The sequence below is a fragment of the Hyperolius riggenbachi genome, chromosome 3 (assembly GCF_040937935.1).
Source record: "Hyperolius riggenbachi isolate aHypRig1 chromosome 3, aHypRig1.pri, whole genome shotgun sequence".
In the NCBI taxonomy this organism is placed as follows: Eukaryota; Metazoa; Chordata; class Amphibia; order Anura; family Hyperoliidae; genus Hyperolius; species Hyperolius riggenbachi.
This window is the reverse complement of record NC_090648.1, coordinates 378420604-378444773: the sequence shown is the minus strand read 5'-3', so window position 1 is coordinate 378444773 and position 24170 is coordinate 378420604. Positions and strand designations below refer to the sequence as shown.

Below are 24170 nucleotides of genomic sequence, written 5' to 3'. Positions count from 1 at the left end.
GCATTAATCACAAAACTACCATGCCCAGCATTCACTTTTAAAAAAACAAAAACCCCAATAGAGGAGGTTCCGGGAACCAGATGAGCAATTATCACCTTTTATTTCATCCCCCGCACAAACATGCAAAGATTCAGAGGCCGCTGAATCTTTGCATTTATCGGTTTGTGCGGGGAATGAAATAAAAAGTGATAATTGCTAATCTGGGGCCCGGATCCTTCTCTATTGTGGTTTGTGATTGGACTATGTATTGTCTTCCGGGAGCACAGTGAGTCAACCAAACAAAAACCCACGGGCCGCCAAATTTGTATCTAGTGCCGACCTCTTCTCTGCTTGCTCCGTTTGTATACCAGTATTCACTTTGCTGGCAGGAAGACTGAGCCATACATGTGGCTGTCTGCAGGTAAAACCAATTAAACACTATTGAAATAATGCTTGAAAAATCTATTGGGATGTATTGGTCTAAAAACATAGAAAACTGAAATCTCTCTTTCCACCTGTAACTATATTTGCAGCATGCATAGAACAAACAAACTTTGTTGGAATCCTCGCTGTGGGCATCCTGCTCTTCGCTTCATCTGGCATACAGGGTGAAGCAAGAGGTGTGTGGGATGTGAATCTGATCAGGGTACACTTGTGCCATGTGAACAAACGCCCCCTGCTACTCACGGAGTCCAGCTCCATTTTAGGAGATTAGGACGGCCTGTTTTGTTAAGGTGCTGCCAGAAGGATAACTGAGATAGTGTGAAGTGAGGCGGCTGACAGGTTCAGGAATTGGGCCTAACAGCTCCATTATTACCTTGAGCGTATTCAGACTTTGTGTTTTACAAGGGTTGTGTCAGGCCACCCTGCCGTGCTGCTTATGCCTCAGAATATGGAGTTTTGTAGCATGGGTAAGGTTAAAATCTTTTTGTTTCTTTACAGGGAGCAGAGGTGTAATGTTGCCCCCAAAAACCTGGTTATTTAAGTGATCAAAACAGCTGGAGAATGATTGCCCTCAACATGTGTCATCTAGATGAATAACTTGATCAATAAACTTGTCCATAATCGCCAGGCGAGCAGGAAGGGTGGGGTATTGCCTGCCACACAGTATTAAACTGCATTGACCGATGCAAGCTGGTGATTGTCTGTTTTGGATTACGTTTTCGCTGATCTTTGATTATGGTATTAAAGAGGAGCTGTCAGCCATACTATCTCAGAAAAACAAAACGCATATATAAGTAGATAAATACTTGCTCTACCTACATAATGTATGTATTGCACTGTCTACATTTTGATTTTAGTGATTTTTCTTCAGTAAGAAATGAGAAAATCCTTCTTGGCATTTCCCATTTTATGTGTGGCTATTTTGAAGCCAATTCTGATGTAATTTCCTCCCTTAATCTCCTCTGCCTGATTTGCCCGTCCTTTACTATAGAAAGTGCATTGTCTCAGCATGAGAAATATTGGCCAATCAGAGTGGAACAGAGGTGTGGGAGAGGAAAACAGGAGGGAAGGATGCTTTAGCCAATCAGGCTGCATTAGTTAAGTCTAAGGGGAAGTATAGAAGCAAAAAAGTACAACCCAGCATGCCCTGCAACTTCCTTTTTGTGTGCCAAATTTTGTGTGTACCAAATAAGTCAGGTAAACTGGGGCATGGTCATTTATCAACAAGAAAAGTAATAGTGAATTTAACTTTTGGATTGCCTGGTTAGCATCCTTATTACTTATTTTACCAGATAAAAATAAAGAATGGATTTTTTATTATATGCCCGACAGTTACACTTTAAGATGCCCATCAATGATACAATTTTGATTATACAAACTTAGGGCCTGGGCCAACTAACGCATTTGTGTACGCTTTTCTACAACACAGATGTCAAAAAGCGGACACAACTGCGTTAGTGGTCTCAGACCCTTATCAAAGATACGGTATGTAGTAGAAAGGTGAGTGGATATACTTTGAATGGATACTTTAGGTAGTCCCTCATATTACAAAGAAGCAGAGCAGGATAATTCACCAGGCAACCTAAACAGGTGCCCGGGTCCAGGTGGGTGTGAGGTGGCCCACCTGCCACCTTCTCTGACCTCTCTCCACTTCAGCTCACCAAAAGATCCACAAGGGGTTGGAAACTCTACTACCTTGCCGAGGTCCCCATTGCATCTTAATCCTCCATGCATAGAAGTGATAAGATTGTACCATCATTGGGCACATTTGTAAGGTGGAAAATCTATCACTGCTAATTGATCAACTGATAGCCAGATCAAGCTGACCTCAACCAATGTATGGCAAGCTCTGGAACCTCTGTCACATCTTTATTGCTTTGCGGATTGTGTGATCTTCTTTGTATCCCCATAAGAGAGATTTCTCTCAATCCCTATTATTTGACAGTTGTATTATTTTGGAAGTTCATTTCAAAGAACCACTGTTAGCAGGCACAGGTAAAATATTGCAAGTTTTATTGGGCATATGAGCAGACAAAATGCAGAGTAGGCCCCTGGTGGGGAACGCTTCCCTCTACCTTACAGCTGTTTCTTGTGGTAACCCACATCATTAGAGGTCTTAAAGCAGACCCAAATCAAACATTTTTTTAATTACAAATATTTAGTTGCACCACTCTGACACATACAAAGATTAATAAACACTCCTTCAAGCCTAGGAGCATTTCAGTGCATCCTTTTCACCCTTCTCTTTTCATAACTAGGGTTATACAGGTGGCAGCCATTAGCAATTCCTCCTTTGCTGGACACAATCTACTCCACCAGTTTGCTGGATTCTGTCCCGGCAATTTGAAAGGAAGGGAGGAATTTCTCCAATAAATGTAAAATATTTTTTATTTGTCATCATGCAGCTGAAAAAAGGCTGATATTTATTATTATAATTTAGAAAATAGATTTTATTTCAGAAATCTTGTATTTTTAACTTGGGTCCATTTTAAATGGAAGGTGCAGGGAGGCCAGTGCAGATGAAAGCTGCCAAATGCGTTTAAATTCTGCTACAGCATCTGGCGGCATATAGCCCGCCAACTCACCAGGTGTCTGATTTTTGCTTTTTAAGAACTGATGTTTTTTATAATAATTTGGTTGGTCAGCCCCAGAATAGGATACAGAGTCTGTTGTCCAACCTTCATTTTGTTTTCTAAAGGTGGTGAGAAGGCGGAGGTGGTCCCCATTTGAACAACTTGCCATTCATAAAGTCCTTCTGCTTTCTTAAGTATTTTGACAGTTTCCTCGCTTTATTTTTCTACATTGCATATCCTCTTCTCAATCTTAGATACAATATTCAAAAATAACTTAATCTCTTTCAGAAGTCTTAGACCACTTAAAGGTGAACTTTGACCCAGGATTGAACTTTATACCAGTCAGTAGCTCCTTAAAGCAGTAGGATCAGCCATACTATGCCAGGGAAAAAAACCACATATATAAGTAGATAAATACTTGATCTACTTATATAACACATGTATTATACTGTCCACGTTTTGATTTCAGTGAATGTTATGTAGTAAATGACGAGAATTCTGTTAGTGGTGGGGGCCATGTCTTTTGCCCACAGTTAAGGCTAACTCGTGATGTCATTTCTGCCCTTTACTTTTTCTTGTCTCCTCCAATCGCTGAGACGCCTCAGCCTTGCTTGTAAACACAAGTGAGTAGGGGATTAGGTTTCAGATAAGGAGGTGGCATGGAAATAAAGGGAAGAGGAGGAATAGATTATAGATAAAAAGAACCCCCAGCATGCAATTCTTTGGCACGACTACTAAAGGGCCAGTGTTCCTTAAATATGTGATAACTCCAAATCATAACCGCAGAAAAAGTTTTGAATGCAGGCTTAGCATCTTTATCACTTAATACACTCAGACCAGTTGCTGTTGAAATTTGATTTTTATGGTGACGATACCGCTTTAAGAAAGAGGAACTGGAAGGAGGCCCCTTTAGGAGGAGGAACTAGAAGGCTTACCATCGGCGATGGAATAACAAATCCATCTAACTAATTGCAGGTGGGGAATATAAGTAATATTGAGGAATGTCAGCAAGTATTAAAAGGAACCAGGTGTGCAAACTATGGAAGCTGCCGTATTTATTTAATTTTAAACTATACTAGTTGCCTGGCTGTCCTTTTCATTTCTGGTCAGTAGAGTCTAAATCACACTCCTGAAACAAGCATGCAGCTAATCTTGTCAGATTTGTCAGACTTCTGATCTGCATGCTTGTTCAGTGTCTGTTGATTAAAATATTAAAGGCAGTGGATCAGCAGGAAAGCCAGGTGATGTGCTTTATTTAAAAGGAAATTAACATGTCAGCCTCCACATACCTCTCACCTTGGGTTCCCTTTTAAAAAAAAAAAAGGCTTGAATTAGGCGATTACTCAACAGTTTGAGGTGTTTTCATTTGAAGTGGACATTTTATAAAGCCATTAGAAAGCTAAATATTGCAAAGTTTGAGGTGTTAATAGTTGGAGAAACGAGGGGGATAATAGTATTCTAGTAGTATAGTGTTCTAGGTGTTCTCCAGCTACATAGACTATGTAAATTTTAATTGGCTATCCAGGCATCTCACTGGAAATGGAGAGCACAGAGGGGACCCCAGCAATGACCTGATATACATTGGTCAGTGAGCAAACTTCTGACACCAGGAAATAGTAGTGCCATCCTGGTTATGCAGTGTAGCAGAGGTGTGTGAATCCTAGTGTGCCTCCTCAGTGGCTGTAATGCAGAAGCACTGACAAGCCGCCTAAATCTGTATGTATGTATTCAGAAAAACTCCCAGTGGCTATAAAGCAAAAAATGGATCCCTCCTAAACTATTTTCAGAGCTGCACATGTACATTTTTCACCCTAGAAGAACTTTGTAACCATAACTGGTGTAATATATGTCAGGGTGCAGGTTTGCTATATAGACTAATAGGCTTGTGTGATTAATGGACCTGTTGTGTTGATGGACTTTTTTTTTATTTTTTTTATTTGATATTGCAAGTTGTTATAAGCACTACAAGGAGTTGCAAGTATGTTTTGTCCTCCAGTTCCTTTCCTTTGTACTAATAAACTGTGAATAGAGGCGACTTGGAGCTCAACCCATTCCCTTCCCAGCATCCACAGGCCAATGACTGTCTCTTTATTGAAAGAAGAGATGACCTCACTGGTTTGTGGATGACAAAGCATCAGTTCATATCCTCTGTTTATTATAGGTCTTGGATTGGTGGGGGAGGGAGGATGGCTTCATAGTAGAAGTCCATATGCGGACTACTTGTAGTACCAGCGCGGTCTGTTGCAAATGCTGTAAATCTTGACAGGTGTATTTAAACTGCACAAACAATTTAGGTTTTATACACGCCTGCTCTGCCAACACCCACACAAGTTAATGTGCGCACATTTGCAAAAATAATGCTTGTGTACCTTTTTGCAAATCCCAAAATGAGTGCCATGCTGTCTTTTTTTGCACGTTTCCAGAAAGTTTTCAGATTAACTTACTGGGAGGCTCTGATTGGCTCCCCCAGTTTTGTGGGCTGCTTGTTTGTGTTCCACTTACTTGGACATTCCAAGGCGGGTAAAGCCAGCCCGGCTCATCCTTCTGCTTAAGTGTAGGTTCATATTGGCACTAAAAATGGACAGTTTACCGGATTGGAAGACATCAGGTCAATGGACATGTTAATGGATTCTATCCCGGATCCGTTCAGGCATATTCATTATCAACGCGTTTGTTGTTTCTGTTTCCATTAAGTGGACCGCCTGGTTGTGGAGTGTACCGTTCCGGACAGTGGACAGGTCGTGCAAAGCGTGCTATAGATGACCTGTCCAATGTAACGGACACAATAGAGTTTTCTGTTAACATGGGTTCCATGCCATGCACAGCGACAGTGGATCCTCTGTACCATGCACTGCAGGAATCTGATGCAGTGTGGACCAAGGCTAAAGGTGGCCATACATGGTACAATTTTTCTTTTTCTTTTTTTTTTTTTGATTAGATAATTTAGTTCGAAGATTTTTCCAACATGTCCAATCATATTTTTCTCGAATTTCTTGATGGAAAAATAAATTTCAACTTTTTTTCGATTCGATCATTTAGATCAAATAAACAGGACAATCTAACGTTTTTATTGTATCATGTATGGGCACCATAAGGATTTCTGACTTGCTTTCAGGAGCTTAATAGGCTGTGGTTTGCTGCCAGAGTACAACATAGGTCAGAAAGGTAGGCATTGCTCTTCATACAACAGTTACAGGATCTAATTAAAGCAGTTCCATGTAATAACAGGCTGTTGTACTTAGCTTGGCAATCTAGCTCTACAGTCTCGTTTCTGTGCTGGAGATGTGCTATTAATAAGGCCAGGCTTCTGCTGAGGAGCGTGCTTTGTAATGAAGCCTGTTTGTGTGAATGAAATGTTACCTTGTATCACCCAGCACAGTTCAGCAATAAGTATATCATAACAGCAGACCTTTTATTTGTGTTATTACTGTCATCTGCCCGCCCACACCGTCTCTACAATACTATTATGCAGTGTAGTCTGCAGGCACTTACCAGAGTTTCTCTACCTGCTCTAAAACCGCAGAGTTTAGGGTGCCGTTGACAGATATTGCTACATTAGTATAGTGCGCCAAAAAGACCATTATTTGCGTTCATGATAACTGATCACTATTAATATTAGTGCCCTCTCATCCAGTTGCTGTGTTTGACCCTTAAGCTAGACATACATGAATTGATTTACATTTGATCAGATTTCATTTTGACCACTGGTAGAAGGAAACCTGATCAGCCACACATGGTTATCAGTGTATAGTCGATTTTGTAATGAAAGTTCCAACAGGAGAGAAGCACAGAGGTGGAAGTCTGTGTGGGCGTTTGCTTCTCAATTCAGCCAAATTGGAACAGATCCAAAGGTCTCAAAAATCCATCACGTGCTTGTGCAATCTACATAAAGGACTAGGAGTGTACTGCGCAGGCACAGACCATACTGGGCCTGCGCAGTACGCTCCTGGTGACCTCAGCGGGAGCGAGGACACGGCAACACAGGCGCAGTGGTTTTCAGACTTTAACCTTCCTGGCGGTAACCCAGAACGTAGTTCGGGGTAAGCCGTGCAGGAGGTTTTCTCAGGCCCTGCTGGGCCGATCTGCGTAATTTTTTTTTTTGCTGAACGCAGAGTCAGCACACCGATCGCCCAGGCGCCGATTTGCCGCTATCCGCGCCGCCGAAGAGCCCCCCCCCCCCCCAGACCCCTGCGCTGCCTGGCTTTTCAGCGCCAGGCAGCGCTAAGGGGTGGATCGGGGTCTCCCTTAGACGTCACGACGTCGGTGACGTCATCCCGCCCCGTCGCCATGGCGATGGGGGAAGCCCTCCAGGAAATCCCGTTCTTTGAACGGGATTTCCTGATCGCCTATCGCCGGAGGCGATCGGAGGGGGGCCCTGGGCTCGCTACATGATTTAAAAAAAAAATAAATAAAAAAAACGGCAGCGCTGCCCCCTGGCGGTTTTTAATAGACCGCCAGGAGGGTTAAAGTCTGAAATTCCAGAAGTGAACCGGAGGCGGGGCCGGAGCATCGGTGAGTGGCTGCGCGGGCACAGGATGTCTGCGGGGGACCATTTGAAGCCCCAGCTAAGTTCAACTTTTTTTTTTTCCATTTTTATACATGTAGACAAATTTTATTTATTAGAATCTGTAGTAAAAATATACTACGGTATTTGTTAGAAAATATGAAATGTAAACTCGCCCTATTGTTTTGTAGGGGGAAGTCGACTGTTTAGTGCCCCTCAGCCAAGTAAATTGCTTTACATAGGTTAGATGGTTCTCAGCCAAGGCAGTCTGCGGAGCATCTAGTGTGTGTACAGGGGCCCTGATGAGTCATTGAGAGAACCAGAGTGCTGAATTGACTTAGACAAATGCTGGCCTATAGCATTGCACAGGCCTACAGCGGATCGTTCAGGAACAGCCTTATCAGTCCGCCGACAGTGCGTACACATGCGCAACTGTCGGCTGAAAGTTTGCCCAGCGGGAGGGTCTGACGGACCCGTCGTTGGTGGCTGTAGTGCGTGTACGCACCTTTAAAGGCCGCTGTTGAGTGTGTGTATGGGGCTTAATGCTATGAGTTTGTTTTCACTTGAGCAATATGAATTTTATAAATCACCCATAGCATTGCATTAGCAAGAGCCTTTCAATTCCCTAACGCTAAAAAAGCTCTTGCAGTGTGAACCAGCCCTAACACATCTGTTCAGTACAGATCTTGTTTCGATCCATGCAATGCTATGAGAGATTTTTACCAAATCACATTGCTCCAGTGTGAACACACACATAGGGCTTTGTGATTTTAAAAGTTCTTGCTAATGTTATCCTAATGCTGGCTACACATGATGCGATTTTTCCCGCTCAATCCCTTGGTTGATCGATTATTTCTGACCTGTTCGATCGGGTCTTGATCGATACAGGTGTCTATTTACTCATGTTAAGTATGCAAAATCGACGGCTGTATCGATCGGAACCCAATCGAACATGTCAGAAATAATCAATCCCGCTGATCGAGCAGTAAATTGCATCGTGTGTACCCAGCATTAGAAAAGCTCTTGTAGTGTGTTCTAGCCCTAATTGTGTTAAAGTGCATCTAAACGGAGAGGGATATGGATGTTTCCTTTTAATCAATTCCAGTTGCCTGGCAGTCCTGCTGATCTCTTTGGCTGCAGTAGTGGCTGAATCACACACCTGAAACAAGCATGCAGCTAATCCAGTCTGACTTTAGTCAGAGCACCTGATCTGCATGCTTCTTGAGGAGCTGTGGCTAAAAGTATTAGATACACAGGATCAGCAGGAAAGTCGGGCAACTGGTATTGTTTAAAATGAGAAAAAAAAATCCTTCTCAGTTTAGATTCACTTTAAGATCTTTAGCTGCAAAGATAACCTGCAAAAAGTATGTTGTGCAGAGGCTGCTGAAAGAGATTGGTGGTGGCACTATGGGTAGTGGGTTTGTTTCTAAATAACCTAGCTTGGGTCTCTTCAGTAATGGTATGCTGAGTGAGAAGTACCGGTATGCATGCCGGATGTACAGTTTCAGTATTTGTTCATGAACCTGGCAGTAAGTGACATTGTAGAGGAGTTCTGCTTCCTCTGTGGCTATAGCTGCTAGTGAACCGCTGATTGAGCATGGCTTCCAATCACACAATGTTCACTGTCTGGCTTGCAGCCTGAACTGCACCTGTTTCGCTTTGACAGGGCTCATCAGATTATTGGACATGTATCTGCTGGTGGTCAGATATTAGTGCTACTTACAATAAAGTAATGGATCCCTAAACGCAGGAATCCTTATCCCTCAGACGAGAATTAGAATATCTGTGGTCTGCATGGTGCCAGTGCTATGGGCCTTATTCCACCCTGTGAACTCCTGAGCTGTAGTTAGCGAAATTGCACTAGCTGGCAGCACCTGTTCATCCAAACTGCTCTGTTCAAGATGTAATCTGTTCCCATGTGTCACACAGCCGGCGTGGCGTTTACTACATCCTGCTGACCCTTGTGTGTCTCCAGATGGCAGGGAATCCTGGGTAATCTGTAGCATTAGTCCTGCTGTGCTTATGGGGCCCAATGTGTTGTCTGCAGCCAAAACCTTCACAGTAGGTTACTTATCAGAAGTTCTCTAACCTTGCCCTTTGCAAATATTGGAAATCAATGGTGTTGGACCACCTGATCAATGGGATTTATGCAGGCTAAAGCTGTTCCTGACTGTTGTGCCCTGGGGTTAGAACTATACAAATTTAGAGCATAAAAAATATTTCTTAACTTTATTAGAAGTTTAGTTAAAATGTAATAAGCACATGGGTTATACGTGTCAACTCCTAACAATCACTTAGACCACAATAAAATGATAGTGTTGTGCTTAATACAGTATAATATCAATCTATAAAATGTGTGTGCCAACTGCGCTTTGTGAGTAGGAAATGAGTAATAGTTTACATATAGTTCACATATATTTGATCAGATGTTATGCTAAATAGTGTTGCAGTGGATATTAAAAAGAGGAAATGTATTGTATATAGTTAATTGTAAAAAATAACAGATTTATAAATTATGAATCCATACGTTTCATTTTTTTTTTTTTAGTGCTAATTATAAAATCTTACCTCACCCTGATTTTTACATTCTTAAATTTGTCAGACCCTTGCGACTTTATTGCTGGGGCAAGAGCAATTACTGCTTCCCATCACTCTTTGCTGCTGCGCATGCACAGTCCCATACCTCCCCATCAGCGCATGCATGGTGATGGATTTTCCAATCCAGAGGGGGGTAAAGAAGGGAAAATCGTGCTGGTCATTTGAGATGTGTACTGGTTAGTGTTGGGCATCGGAGTGGATAGTTAGTGTTGGGTAAGGGAAAGGAGAGGTTACTATTAGAACATTGGAAAGGGGTAGGTTAGTGTAGGCCATCTGAGAGGGGAAGGTCTTACTAATATTATAAATGCGAAAGTTTGGATGGATGTTACTCAGTCACGCAACAATGGCTGAACAGATTTGAATGAAATTTGGCACACACATAGTACATTACCTGGAATAACATATAGGATACGTTTTATTCCATAACTAAAAAGTGGGTGGAGACAAATACAAATTTCACTGGGAACATGTAAACTGCAGCCATTCTTACACTGTTTATGGAAGGGTTCTCAAACTTTGTACAGTTGGTGACTGGGATTAATAAACAGAAAAGTGAGTGGAGCCTACAAAAGCCAATCAAAATTCACCTATTGATTTTCAAGGGGAATAATTTAATTGCTGCCATTCTTGCACTGTTAATCGCACACGCCTCAAATCTGGTACAACTGGTCATTGGGTGACTGGGGTTCAAATTCGGAAAAGGGGGTGGAGCCACAAACAGCCAATCAGATTTGTTTTATTTCAATGCAAATGATTGATGCCAAAGATAGATTTATATATTTTAAATGAATGCTAAATTAAATGTACTTGAAGCCAAATTTGTAGCGTTTAGAGATCGCCATTCTAGCTCTGGAACCCTCTGAACACATTAAACAAGGGCTTGTAGAATATGTTTGCACTCCCACCTGTTTACGAAGGCTGCTGTTCTGCACGGACGCAAGACGACCTGCGCAGTAGCATGGAGCCGTTGAAGCTCAACTTTTTTTTCCTCCAGCGTGCCTACGCAGTGCACTCGCACTTGTCTGTGGACAGGTGAGCAGACACGTTGAAGATGAGGGTCCCGCAAGCAGTGTTGAGCTCAGGAGGGATTGGGGAAGCCTCTGAAGCATTTAGAGGCTACCCTCTTGAGCAAAATAGATGAGTTTTTATTTGGCATCATCTTTTGATCCATTCTGTTAGCGAGCGGTCAATGCAATGTGGTCGCCGCTCCAGAATTATCGCAGCCTCCCCAAAATTGCACTCTGTTCAGTGGAACATGTTGAACGTGTCCGTTCAAACAGAGAATGTGAACGGATCCATAGGTTATCATTGGATATGTTCCGCTATGGTCCGCTAAACAGACCGCAGTGTTCTCCCCAGATTTTTTTTTCCCAGCTGGATGTCGTGAAAAAGTAGCTGGGCGGGGTGAGAGGAGGGAATGCTGGGATGGTGCAACTCTGCTTACAGCATAGGTGGAGGATGAAAAGGAGAGCCGATGGCAGCCAGGTGCTCACCAAAATTAGCCGGGTGGAGCCCCCGGCTAAAAGAGTCTGGGGAGAACACTGGGACCATTTTTGCTGCCAGTGTGAACCGTGCCTATCCTAAAGCATTTGCAGGATATCTTAACAAAGTTTCCTCTCAATGTATCCATAAGAAAGTATCCGTGCCTGTACTAATGATGACTATTGGTGCTGATTATGTTTACTGTACTAGCATATGTAACGTAATTCTTGACGTAGATGCAGATGATTGATGTTTAAACGTGTGTTGTAGATGCCCAAAATGTAGTGCATTAACTATTCATGAATGCATAGAATGCAGTCCATTAACAGTCTATGTCATCTACCCCAATATTACCAAGCAACGATTCACCTGTGTATCACTGATATTTTGTTTTGGAGCCTTTGAGGAAGTAGTGTAAAACTGTGAAATGCATGTCCTCATTGGCGTAGCAATAGGGGGTGCAGTCATTTCATTAGCTCTCTGTTGAATATGATCACCCCTTGTATGTTCGTTGGGTAGTGGGAATTATTAACAAACCATTCTTTCTCCTCTGCTTTTAGGACCATTGTAGCCCCTCACATACTCCAATGAGTTCTGGGTCACCATGAGCTTGCTGGTTAGTCTGTACCTCTCGGTGTTACAAGCCCTACTCCATAGAGCCAAATTAATCCATGCCGTGCACTGATAAGGATCAAACAATCCGAAACAGTCTGCATGCATGTTGGATTATTATGGCTCTGTACAAATTAACAAGGTGACGCATCATTGCATTCCAGCGGTTCTGGAGGTGTGTTTAGCTTCTAAAGGTAACAATGGTTAATTTGCATATATTCAGCAGTGATGCACTGGGAGACATTTCAAGCTCACTCCAACCTTAATTATTGCAAATTCTTTCTGTTTTAAGAAAGCACACTTTTGTTTTTCCTCTGCTCACACATTTCCCCCTGTGGCTGTAATTGGAAAGCTGTTTTTGGTGTTGTATCATGCAGTTAGTATACATGCAGTGCTGGGTGAGGGGACCAATGTTAAAGGATACCCCAACTGAAATGTGACATAATGAGATAGACATGTGTATGTACAGTGCCTAGCACACACATAACTATGCTGTGTTCCTTTTTTATTTTTCTGCCTGAAAAAGTTAAATATAAGGTATGCAAGTGGCTGACTCAGTCCTGACTCACAGGAAGTTACTACAGTGTGACCCTCACTGATAAGAAATTCCAACTATAAAACACTTTCCTAGCAAAAAATGGCTTCTGAGAGCAAGAAAGAGGTAAAAAAGGGGAATTTCTTATCAGTGAGGGTCAAACTGTAGTCACTTCCTGACTGAGTCAGCCACTTACATACCTGATATTTAACTCTTTCAGGCAGAGAAAGAAAAAAAGGAACACAGCATAGCTATCTGTGTGCTAGGCACTGTACATACACATGTCTATCTCATTATGTCACATTTCAGTTGGGGTATCCTTTAAGCTACCCCACTGCACATAATGCTATCTTTCTAGAGCTCTATGACTAATAGTGATCCGTATTTTAGTCAAAAACTCTTTAATTTATATTCAAATTTTGTTCGAGATTTATGTTTAACTTTATGTGAAGGGTGCAGTCCAGTATCTTTCTCTACCCTTTTATTACCTAAGGGGTGTCTGCCTGTCTGTTCAGCTCTGTTGGTACACAAGTAGAACAACATTATACTTCATCATTCATGCATACGTCAAGTGCTGCACAATAGTTTTGTTGTGGTAATAGTGATTGTTTAAAGCCAATGTCAGGTAACTTTTGTATGTCGTTTTGCATAAATGAACAGAAAACAAAGCTCTGCACTCATAACAGGAAAGCACAAGCAGACACTAGTTTGTATCGTGTACCTCTGTAGGACATGTTGGGTAGATCTCCAGAGAGTCTGGTAAAAACGGTGCTGGAAATTTGGGCGCTGCCATAGGTTGTAATGTGAATTGCGTTTTAAAAAAGTTTTGGCCGCCCGCAATATGTCTTAACCCTGAGTCAATGGCAGCCTGGTGGGGGAAAGTAATCCACGCTGCGACTTGCAGGAACAGGTAGAGTCGATATTTGGCTTTACCCTGTGCCCACATTTTCCAGTGCATTAATTACATTTATGCAATCTACAGTGCTGTCTTACCGCATGTTCTGACTTTTTTCTGGCTCTCTCACCTCTCTGCCCTCTTCAATCTTTTGCATCTGCTATTAATCATTTCTGGCACCCGCTTTCTGAACTCCAGTCCCAATCCTCCAATCTTTCTTGCATTGCGCCTACTGTGTGTTTCTGTTGGCCCTTTGCACTGTTTGGTATACCTCTCTTCCTTAGCACCTGCTGTTTTCTGTCTCTAGCTCTCTGTCTATACTTCTCTGTGCCTCGTCTCATCATCCATCGCTCTGTGTTACAGCACATCCTCCTCTTGCTTCCTGAGATCAGGCTGCCGGGTCACTACTTGAGGTGTTGCGCTGTTTCCTGCAGGGTCAACCAGGGTCCTGGAAATCTTTTTATTGCTTCCAGTTATGGTGTATATCCGGATATGAGCACAGAGCTGCTTCTTCCCTCAAACAGGAATTCTTCCTGGAATGTGACATGTTTTCCTGTCTTTAGTCTTTTGTGACCATAAGCTCAAGTCAGGGCTTTGGATTTGGCTTATAACATATTATAACATTAAATTATAACACCTCCAACTCCTTCATTTATGGTAGCTACAAATATCTAAAATATATAAATATACTAATATACAGTACTCTCTGTATCCACTGCGAACATGCAAGATGTCATCACTGCCCATGTGAATGACCAGACCAGTTTAGAGAACCCTCACCTGTTGAAGTTTGGATCTCAAGGCCATTGCCATGCCATTCCAGCTTTTAATTTAATTAGTGAAAATACAGTACAAAACATTCAGTAATCTGATAAACACAATGGTCTCCCAGGCAATAATGGGGGCCTTGTTTATTCTGCATTAGGACTATACATACCAACTGAGATTTAAGAAACCCTAGAATCACTTCTGACTCCACAGGCCTGGATCAAAATGCTGAATCTGATCGGTCCATTTCCAAGCTGAATAAGCTGCATAAAATTACCATACATTTTAAACAATTCCAGCACAATGTTTTTTTTTTTGTTTTGTTTATTTGGCTTTTATAAACATGCTTTTCATTTTTTATACTACTTACTACAGTTTACATAATACTCTTAACATGTAACAACAAAGGTAAGTTGTTAAAAAAAGCAATTTTATTAAAGTGTATCTGAGACGAGTAAAAAAAAAAACAAAACAAAAAACAAAAAAACCCAAAAAACATACCTGAGGCTTCCTCCATCCCCCTTCAGGCTGATCAGTCACTCCCAGTGTCGAGGTAATTTTGCACGATGGCGCAGTCTGGCAGTGCGCTCCCACCGCTATATAAAATCTGCACAACATAGTGTCCCCACAGTCACTTAGACTTCTTTTCCTCTTGCTGTGATCCACTCAAAAAAAGCAGATTGTGGCAATTTTTTGCGGATCAGCACCGCTATGTACATCTAAATTGCAGTGCTTATTTTCCATTACTGCATCTCACTTTTTCCTGAATTGCAATCCTCGTGATGCACAATTTTTAGTGCATTCGTTAATGGCGCATTTGTGGAGAGTGGAAAAGGCAGGTTTTGCAATCACAAATGCAGCGCAATTGGACTTGTGGTCCGCTTGCAATTGGAAAAGCAGCCTAACTCTGTAATGTGCTTGGTATTTTGCCTTAGCATGCAAATGTGAGTAACTAGTTAACATAAACTGGTGACCATGTGGATTTGCTGGGTAAGTTTATTGGAAAAGCAGCCTAAGGCCCCATACACACATCAGACCATAGTCTTTGGAAAATGAAAGATCACAGACCAATCTTACCACCCTTCATGTAGTATGAGAGCCATACTCTACAGTCTTTTCTATGGAGCTGAACTCCCCATCAGACAGAAATCTTTGCAAGATGCTGCACACACAGATGCTGTACAGACACAAAAGATCAGTAGCTGCAAAAGATCTGTTCCTGCCAAAAATCCATTCCTGCAAATTGCAATGATAGTCTATGAGATCTGCAGATCATCATACACACATGATTTAACTGACATTCATCTGCAGATCTGCAGATCTGAAAATCCATCCTGGTGGATCTGATCTGCAGATGAATGTCAGTTAAATCATGTGTGTATGATGATCTGCAGATCTCATAGACTATCATTGCAATTTGCAGGAATGGATTTTTGGCAGGAACAGATCTTTTGCAGCTACTGATCTTTTGTGTCTGTACAGCATCTGTGTGTGCAGCATCTTGCAAAGATTTCTGTCTGATGGGGAGTTCAGCTCCATAGAAAAGACTGGGAAGGTATGGCTCTCATACTACATGAAGGGTGGTAAGATTGATCTGTGATCTTTCATTTTCCAAAGACTATAGTCTGATGTGTGTATGTGGCCTAACTCTGTAATGTGCTTGGTATTTTGCCTTAGCATGCAAATGTGAGTAACTAGTTAACATAAACTGGTGACCATGTGGATTTGCTGGGTGAGTTTAGTAGTGCTCAATAACCCAGATACAGTTGTGGCCTAAATGGATTATTTTAGTATGTGGCGGCCTTCTACTGCGCAGGATTCCCAGGAAGCAAGTTTACAGCTGCAGCCATGCCGCTCTCTTCCTCCATCTGTCACACACTGCAGAACGACGGCAGGTCAGCCCGGAGAATAATTTATCAGGAGCTCAGCGTCCTCTGTTTTATTAAGCGTGTGCTGTACTTAATTCTCTTGCGCCGGGCTCTGATGGCGTGCCAAAGTAACTGTGTCCCTCTCCAGAAACCGCAGGCAGCCCGGTTCCTGCCTTTATCACAGAGATATATTAACTGATGGGACAAGCATAAGTTGGAATTAAACAATGGCTCTGGAGGTTAACTCTTGCTGTGCCAATATGATGATTCCTTTTTCTGTGAAGATTTATTGATACAGCAGTAAAAGATTTTGTTTTGATTTTCGCCTCTGGCAGCCTCTAAATTGCACCAGTATATTGCACAACTGTTTTGTGGCGATAGTATGATTGTTATGACAGATAAAGTTTCTTGTTGCTTGATATGTGACTCGTGACCTCGACAGCTGTATTTGGGGGATGGGGGACAGAGTCTGTTGTAAAACTCTCAGGAAAAAGCAAAGCGAGACTAGAGGAAGTTGTCACATTCTGCCCGTCTGGGTGAATGTTTGTCATGAATGTACTCTGTGACCTCAAGTCCTCTCCTCTGACACAGCAAGAGACAGATTATTTTTATTATTTATACAGCGCCAACATCTTCCATAGCAATGTACATAAAACAAAACAAATAGTGGGGAACATAGATACATGAGGCTCAAAACTGTGTAGAATCAGGACAACCAGCAATACAAATACAATCCATGTTGAGTGGTTTGAGACCTCACGAATACTGGTGCATGTTCATATGATAAATTACATCAGAATAAGAAACACTAGGAGGAGGTCCCTGTCCTTGCGAGCTTGCAGTCCATGCGCAGAGCGTGTATAATCTCTGACACAACTAGTGAGTGTGAAGTTAATGAGGTAGAAGAAAATAAGTGAATCTGGATTGTAGACCTATTTTATGGCTGAAGTTCGCATCCCTCTAGTAGAGTCTTATCCTAGCGTAGCAGAGCTTGCAGAAAGGTTGGTGTTGCATTCACATGTAGAAGCCACACCAATAACTAAAATTTATGTACAAGTTAGCCTGGATCCGATTAAAAAAATAAAATAAAAAATGCTGTGACCATAGGTGCTGCACATGGTACTAATTCACTAACTTTTCATTAGTCTCTGCTTTAGTCTGCTATAGCGCAATCAAAGGATTTTACCACCCAAGGTAACACTATGTTTAGAGAATCCATTCCAGGTTTTTTTGATTCCTTATGCTCTTTAGGGTTTGTTAAATAAGAAACACTGAGAGCCCAATCTAGTGTAGTATGTATTGGAAACCGTGGAATTATAAAGTGTGAGATAGAAATACTCACAAACATGGATTACCTCTCAGGCAACCACTGTATATGCAGGTGAGGAGATTAAACCTGTCCTCAATCAGGATTAAGATGTCGCTTTCTGTAGATCGGAAAGGTAGGGGTAGGTCACCCTTCCACCAGGGGAAGACACTGTATAATCGCTAGGGAACAGAGGTACCAGCAGGATAAAAAGTAATAAAAACCTCAAAAGTAGCTAGGAGGCAGTGGGGGACGTAACTCCGGAAAGCAGACACGCTAAACTGTCTGAATTAAAAAAATACATTTATTATTGGTACCCCAGAAGATGCAACACAATTTGCAGGCACAGCCCGCTGCATCAGGCAATAAGATAGGGGACAAACAGTAGCTCGTTAGTAGCACGAATAACGCCTCTGAGGCAGAGGCGCTATTCAGAGGCACTATTCGTGCTTCTAACGAGCTACTGTTTGTCCCCTATCTTATTGTCCGATGAAGCGGGCTGTGCCTGCGAAATGTTGCATCTTTTGGGGTACCAATAATTTAATTAATTCAGACAGTTTATAGTGTCTGCTTTCCGGAGGTAAGCCCACCTCTGCCTCCTAGCTACTTTTAAGGTTTTTATTACTTTTTATCCAGCTGGCGCCTCTGTTCTCTTGCGATTCTTCACGGTTTGTGCACATTATGCTGCACAGGTGGCTATGTTGGGCCCCATAGTGTAGCATTGAATGGGACAAGTCTGTGCTGAGGATGAAATGCTGTAGTGCGTTTTGAGCTTTGCATTAATGGGAGAGTTGGACAGTTCTGTCTGCACTGTCTGATCCTTGCACACTTTACGAATTGCTGTAATCCGTACAGAAACACATGCTGCAGAACTTGCTGTTCTCCAAATTCACTGTTCTTCTTTTTATTAACATTATTTATGGGAGTATATAAAATCTGGACATTCTGAACTAATTCAAGAATGTAAAGTACACATTTTCCACAGAAAATTATTTACAAATGGGAAATTTGCCTTATCCAAGTTTTTTGTTGTAGTTGTTTTTTTGTGTGTTATAGCAGATTGTTCAGTGGACATTATAAATTAAAGGGCAACTGAAGTGAGAGGTATATGGAGGCTGCCATTTTTCCTTTTAAACAATACCAGTTGCCTGGCAGTCCTGCTAGTTTATTTGGCTGCAGTAATGTCTGAATAACACCAGAAATAAGCATGCAGCTAATCTTGTCAGATTTGACAAAAATGGCAAACACCTGATCTGCCTATGCTTGTTCAGGATCGGTGGCTAAAAGTATTAGAGGCAGAGGACCAGGACTGCCAGACAACTGGTATTGCTTAAAAGGAAATAATTATGGCAGCCTCCATATACCTCTTACTTAAAGAATGTTACTGGACTTACCCATACTGTTCATATGGATAAACTAAACTAATTTTTACTAAAAAGAGGAAGCACACTTGCAGAGCATTTGTATTTCTGCGTTTAACATGGGCAGCTGAATTTATGAGTATCCCCAGTGGGGAGAATAGATGGTCAATGAGATGTGTAATTCCGGCTTGCATGCAGGGTATTGAAAATTATATGCAACTTCCTAACAATTTTGAATGGCTAAATTCCACAGACTTATTGGTTTGCATACAGGTAGACATTCTCATTGAGACACTTAATAATTTCGAATAGTCTCCAGTAAATTATTTAGCATGTGTTTTCTGTGTGAACCAGTCTGCAATGTTGTGTGATCTCATCCTGGAGAGACTGATTTAATGGAACTGTCATATTGGACTCGCAAATAAATAGGATGTAACGTTAGTGGATCTAAAGCCCTAACTATTTTTGTAGTTGTAAGTAGAGTGCTGAGGGTTTAGATACTGTAAAAATATAAATTGTGTCAGTCTGTGCTGACAGATTCTCTGTTCAAAACGTTACAAAAATGGGGGGGAAACATTTTGGTTTGAAGTCTGTATAATACAAAATGTTTTTATTCAATTAATTGCCACAAAAAAATGCTGAATTTTCTTTATTCCTTTAAGCAATAACATTGTATTTTTTGATCACCTTCAGGTTAAAGATGGTGGTCCTTTAGAGGAGCCTAGACTGAGCCGATGTGGCGGCTCTCCCCGGCCTGAGTGATGGAGGGCAGCCATGGCGACAAGATGAACCAGGCACATGCCCTGTTTGATCGTTTTGTCCAGGCCACCACCTGTAAGGGGACACTGAAAAGCTTCCAGGAACTGTGCGAGTACCTGGAGCTGAAGCCGCGGGACTACCGATCCTTCTACCCCAAACTCAAGTCTAAACTCAACTACTGGAAAGCCAAAGCTCTGTGGTCCAAGCTAGACAAGAGGGGCTCCCACAAGGACTATAAGAAGGGCAAAGCCTGCAGCAACACAAAGGTAAGCAGAACAGGGCTAGAAAGGCAAAATAGTCAGGATCTACAGTGGGGTATCTCACCACTGTTGTTTCTGAAGAGTTATAAAAAGCCAGTCAATGACACTGCTCCAACAGACTTCACTGATTATCACTATTGGCAGAACTTCACAGCTGCATTAAAGTGATTGTAAAAACTCATGGGTTAAACCTATGCTGGCAGTATGTGCTGCTACCAATGCAACCTGCTTTGCGTTAGGGAAAGTGGTGGTCATGTGGAACTCCTTGTTCAGCATACCAGGGCACTGGTTCTTACCTAGCAACCTAAAAGGGAGACATCAGCATTCAAGTGATTACTGTATTTACCATAAAGAGGTACTTAGACATGATGTGTTTAAATGTTAATGAGAGACTAAGGCTGACAACTTTATTACCTTATACACTCAAGTATAAGCTTATTTTTTCTTAGCACAAAAAATGGCCTGAAAAGTTACCACATGGGTTATATGCGAGTCCGTGGTGCGGAATGGATGGTGGAGCAGGTTTAATGGCAGAGGCGTGTAAGGATAGTGCACTAGTGATACTGCTTTTGCCACCTGGCTCCCTGCTGTGTCCGTGCCCCCCATCCCCCTGCAACATGGTGTGCAGAGTGCGCTGCTCAAGTCCATTTTTGTCCCCTGGCTTGTGGAGTGGAGCATGCAAGCAATGTGTCATTGATGATCAGGGACTCTTCTGGTGTGCTAATTGCTTTCATATCTATGATGCCATCTAGTGACGTTTTGAGTCACAGCTGTATCATCCTTTGGGCACATCTGGTAGGGCACATCAGGTATGACTTGTACTGGGGGCACATCTGGCTACTGTGGAGGGGGCTGTACTGGGAAGAGGGCTTATATACCAGTCAATCACTTTTTCTTACACACCCCAATGAGTTCTGGGTCACCATGAGCTTGCTGGTTAGTCTGTGCCTCTCGGATTTACAAGCCCTACTCCATAGAGCCAAATTAATCCATGCCATGCAGTGCACTGATGAGGATCAAACAATCCGAAACAGTCTGTATGCATGTTGGATTATTATGGCTCTGTACATATTAACAAGCTGACACATCATTGCATTCTAGCGGTTCTGGAGGTGTGTTTAGCTTCTAAGGGTACAATGGTTAATTTGCATATATTCAGCAGTGGTGCCTGGGAGACATCTCGAGCTCACTCCAACCTGAGTTATCGCAAATTCTTTCTGTTTTAGGAAAGCAAACTTTTGTTTTTCTTGGTTTCTGAGGGAAAAGTGGGTACCTCAGCTTATACACGGGTCGGCTTATATGTGGTATATAGAACCTTTTAAAAATGTTAGCACTTGACCCACATCTTGGTTCTGGTTTAGGAATGCCAAGAGTGTTAAGTGGTGCAGATCAGTCCAGCATATTAAGACAAGTAGCTTTTTATCAAAGCTACTCTGCAACGTTACTATTCATCTAACATCCCTATAACTTGCACTGGTATCAGCATGCGGTAAGATGGGTGTATACTGCCTGTGTGAGCAAATATACCTGCAATATGTTGGGCAGCACAGCGGCGTAGTGGTTAGCACTTTTGCCTTGCAGCACTGGGTCCCTAGTTTGTATCCCAGTCAAGGCACTCTGCACAGAGTTTGTATGTTCTCCCCGCATCTGCGTGGGTTTTTTCTGGATACTCTAGCTATAAGCGATAATTATGCTTGCAGGGATCCTAAAGCAAAAGGGGGGGGGGGGGGAGTTTAAGCTGCGTTGGGCTTCTACCAGCCCTCTGCAGCCGTCTTGTGCCCGCGTCATTAGTATGCAGAGTTTTTGTCATCTGTAGGGCCTCTCTGTCATCTTGATGGGTACTTATGTTCTACTTATTATCCATACTACACATACAATTATCTCATACGTTTATTTTCGCATCAGATTTGCATTGGTGCAAACCTGAAGTGAAAATGAACTTTTCTAAGATAAATAATTGTATCTATAGTACTTATAGTAAATGGAACTCTCCTGAATTCTCATATTCTTATTTTCAGTCTTAAAGGGGCACTACAGCGAAAAACTAAAATTTTAAATATGTGCAAACCTATACAAATAAGAAGTACATTTTTTCCGGAGTAAAACGAGCCATAAATTACTTTTTTCCTATAATGCTGTCACTTACAGTAGGCAGTAGAAATCTGACAGAAGTGATGGGTTTTGGACTAGTCCATCTCTTGATAGGGGATTCTCAGCAAGGATTTTATTCTTTATAAAGATATTCCTGAAAAAGGATTTAAACAATGATGCTGGCCAGCTTCTCTCCTCCCTACACAGTTTTTGGCAGTTGGACAGAGCAACTGCCATTCACTAAGTGCTTTTGAAAATAAATATATCCCTTAGAATCCCCTATAAAGAGATGGACTAGTCAAAACCTGTCACTTCCGTCAGATTTCTACAACCTGCTGTAAGTGACAGCAACATAGGAGAAAAGTAATTTATGGCTCATTTTACTCTGGAACAAAATGTACTTTTTATTTGTATATGTTTGCACATATTTAAAATTTTACAGTTTGTCGCTGTAGTGCCCCTTTAAGTATTCAGCATGTACGTCAGCAGTTCCTTAGCCCACCTCACCCATGACCTATTTTGGAGGGTGTATAAGCTAAACCAGAGCTGTGTTCCACTGGTTGATTGCGTTCTGAACCTTTGAACTTTTTATAAAGATTGCTATAAATAATTCCTCCTGTCTCCCTGTAGTGTCTGATTATTGGAGCGGGTCCATGTGGTCTGCGCACTGCCATAGAGCTCAGCTTCCTGGGAGCCCGTGTGGTTGTGGTGGAGAAGCGAGATGCCTTCTCTCGGAATAATGTTCTTCACTTGTGGCCCTACACTATCCAGGACTTGCGGAGCCTCGGAGCAAAGAAATTCTATGGGAAATTCTGTGCAGGAGCCATCGATCATATCAGTGAGTATCACAAAGTCTAAACTCGCCAATGGCGCTGCATCCCCTGCCGGGTGCATAGGCTACTGCCTGTCTCACTATTTGGCAGGGCTGTGGAGTTGGTACAAAAATCCTCCGACTCCTCAGTTTAGGATTCCACCGACTCAGACTCCTCTAATTTGCATATTACAATATTGTTGATTGAAAGTTAACTGCCAACGCTTAGGAATTTTGAAAGACAACTGAAGTGAGAAGGATATGTAGACATACATATATCATATTTATTCCCTTTAGTCATAGACTAAAACTAGTCCTTGGTAAGAGTGCTTGTAAAAGGTACAGACCGGAACAAAGAACATCTATCAGGCCCTAGGCAATGTAACTGTGGGTACATGTAAGAGTGACGTGCAGGTACTCTGCAGGGGAATGAGGCGATTCTTCCTCTATTACACATCTGAAGATGGATCCGGCCCTAGGCAATGTGACTGTGGGTACATGTAAGAGTGATGTGCAAGTACTCTGCAGGAGAATGAGGCGATTCTTCCTCTATTACACATTCTTCATGTACAATCTGAACCAGGTTTATGGGTGATAGACAACACCTCTGTGTTCAATGTGTAGAACATTCTTAGTGGATTCCCTGCAGCTCTGTGAGGAGTGCATATGTAGAGTACAGTACTACTGTCTAACAAAGTAAACCTGAGACAGATGAAATTAAAGTTTTATACATACCTGGGGCTTCTCAGGCTAATCAGTCCCTCTCTGTCCTCCTCCGCCACCTGGATCTTCTGCTATGAGTTCAGGTACTTGAGCCAGTCTTGCTTAGTTTGCATGCACACCCTCAGCTGCCAGAAGCATACTACACCTGCGCAGCACTATTGCACAGGTGCAGAATGTTCCTGGCTGTAGGAGCGGCGTTGCTGGACTGCGCTGACTGGCTGAATTACCAGGACTTATAGCAGAAGATCCAGGTGGCGGAGGAGGACAGCGAGGGACTGATTAGCCTGAAGGGGGTTGGAAGAAGCCCCAGGTATGTTTAACACTTTTTTTCTTTTCATCTGTCTCAGTTACCCTTTAATTCGTAGTCACCAAACCAAATTTTAACAACATATGAAATTATTTGATTTCATGAGCAAAGAGAGTGCATACATTTGCATAAACCAGCATCCGCGCAGAATTATTTCCATCTCATTGACCATCTCTATTAGTGACACAGCTACACATCAGGCTTTATTCTTACAACATAGATGGTATTTAGTATATATGAGATTCCTGTGTACACATCATATATACTGTACAGTCACAATCAGATATGTATATC

The 24170-nt window shown here is 42.1% G+C and overlaps 1 protein-coding gene across 25 annotated transcripts in view; it reads left to right on the top strand.

Annotated features, from left to right (window-relative positions):
* Positions 1-24170, top strand: part of MICAL3 (microtubule associated monooxygenase, calponin and LIM domain containing 3) — a 340878-nt gene that overhangs the window by 116659 nt on the left and 200049 nt on the right. For all 25 annotated transcript variants that reach the window (XM_068277274.1, XM_068277272.1, XM_068277276.1 and 22 more), the window contains 2 exons: positions 19619-19950; positions 22666-22873. In XM_068277274.1, the coding sequence (XP_068133375.1) occupies positions 19687-19950; positions 22666-22873 (472 nt within the window). In that variant the 5' untranslated portion in view covers positions 19619-19686. The remainder of the gene's footprint in view (positions 1-19618; positions 19951-22665; positions 22874-24170) is intronic.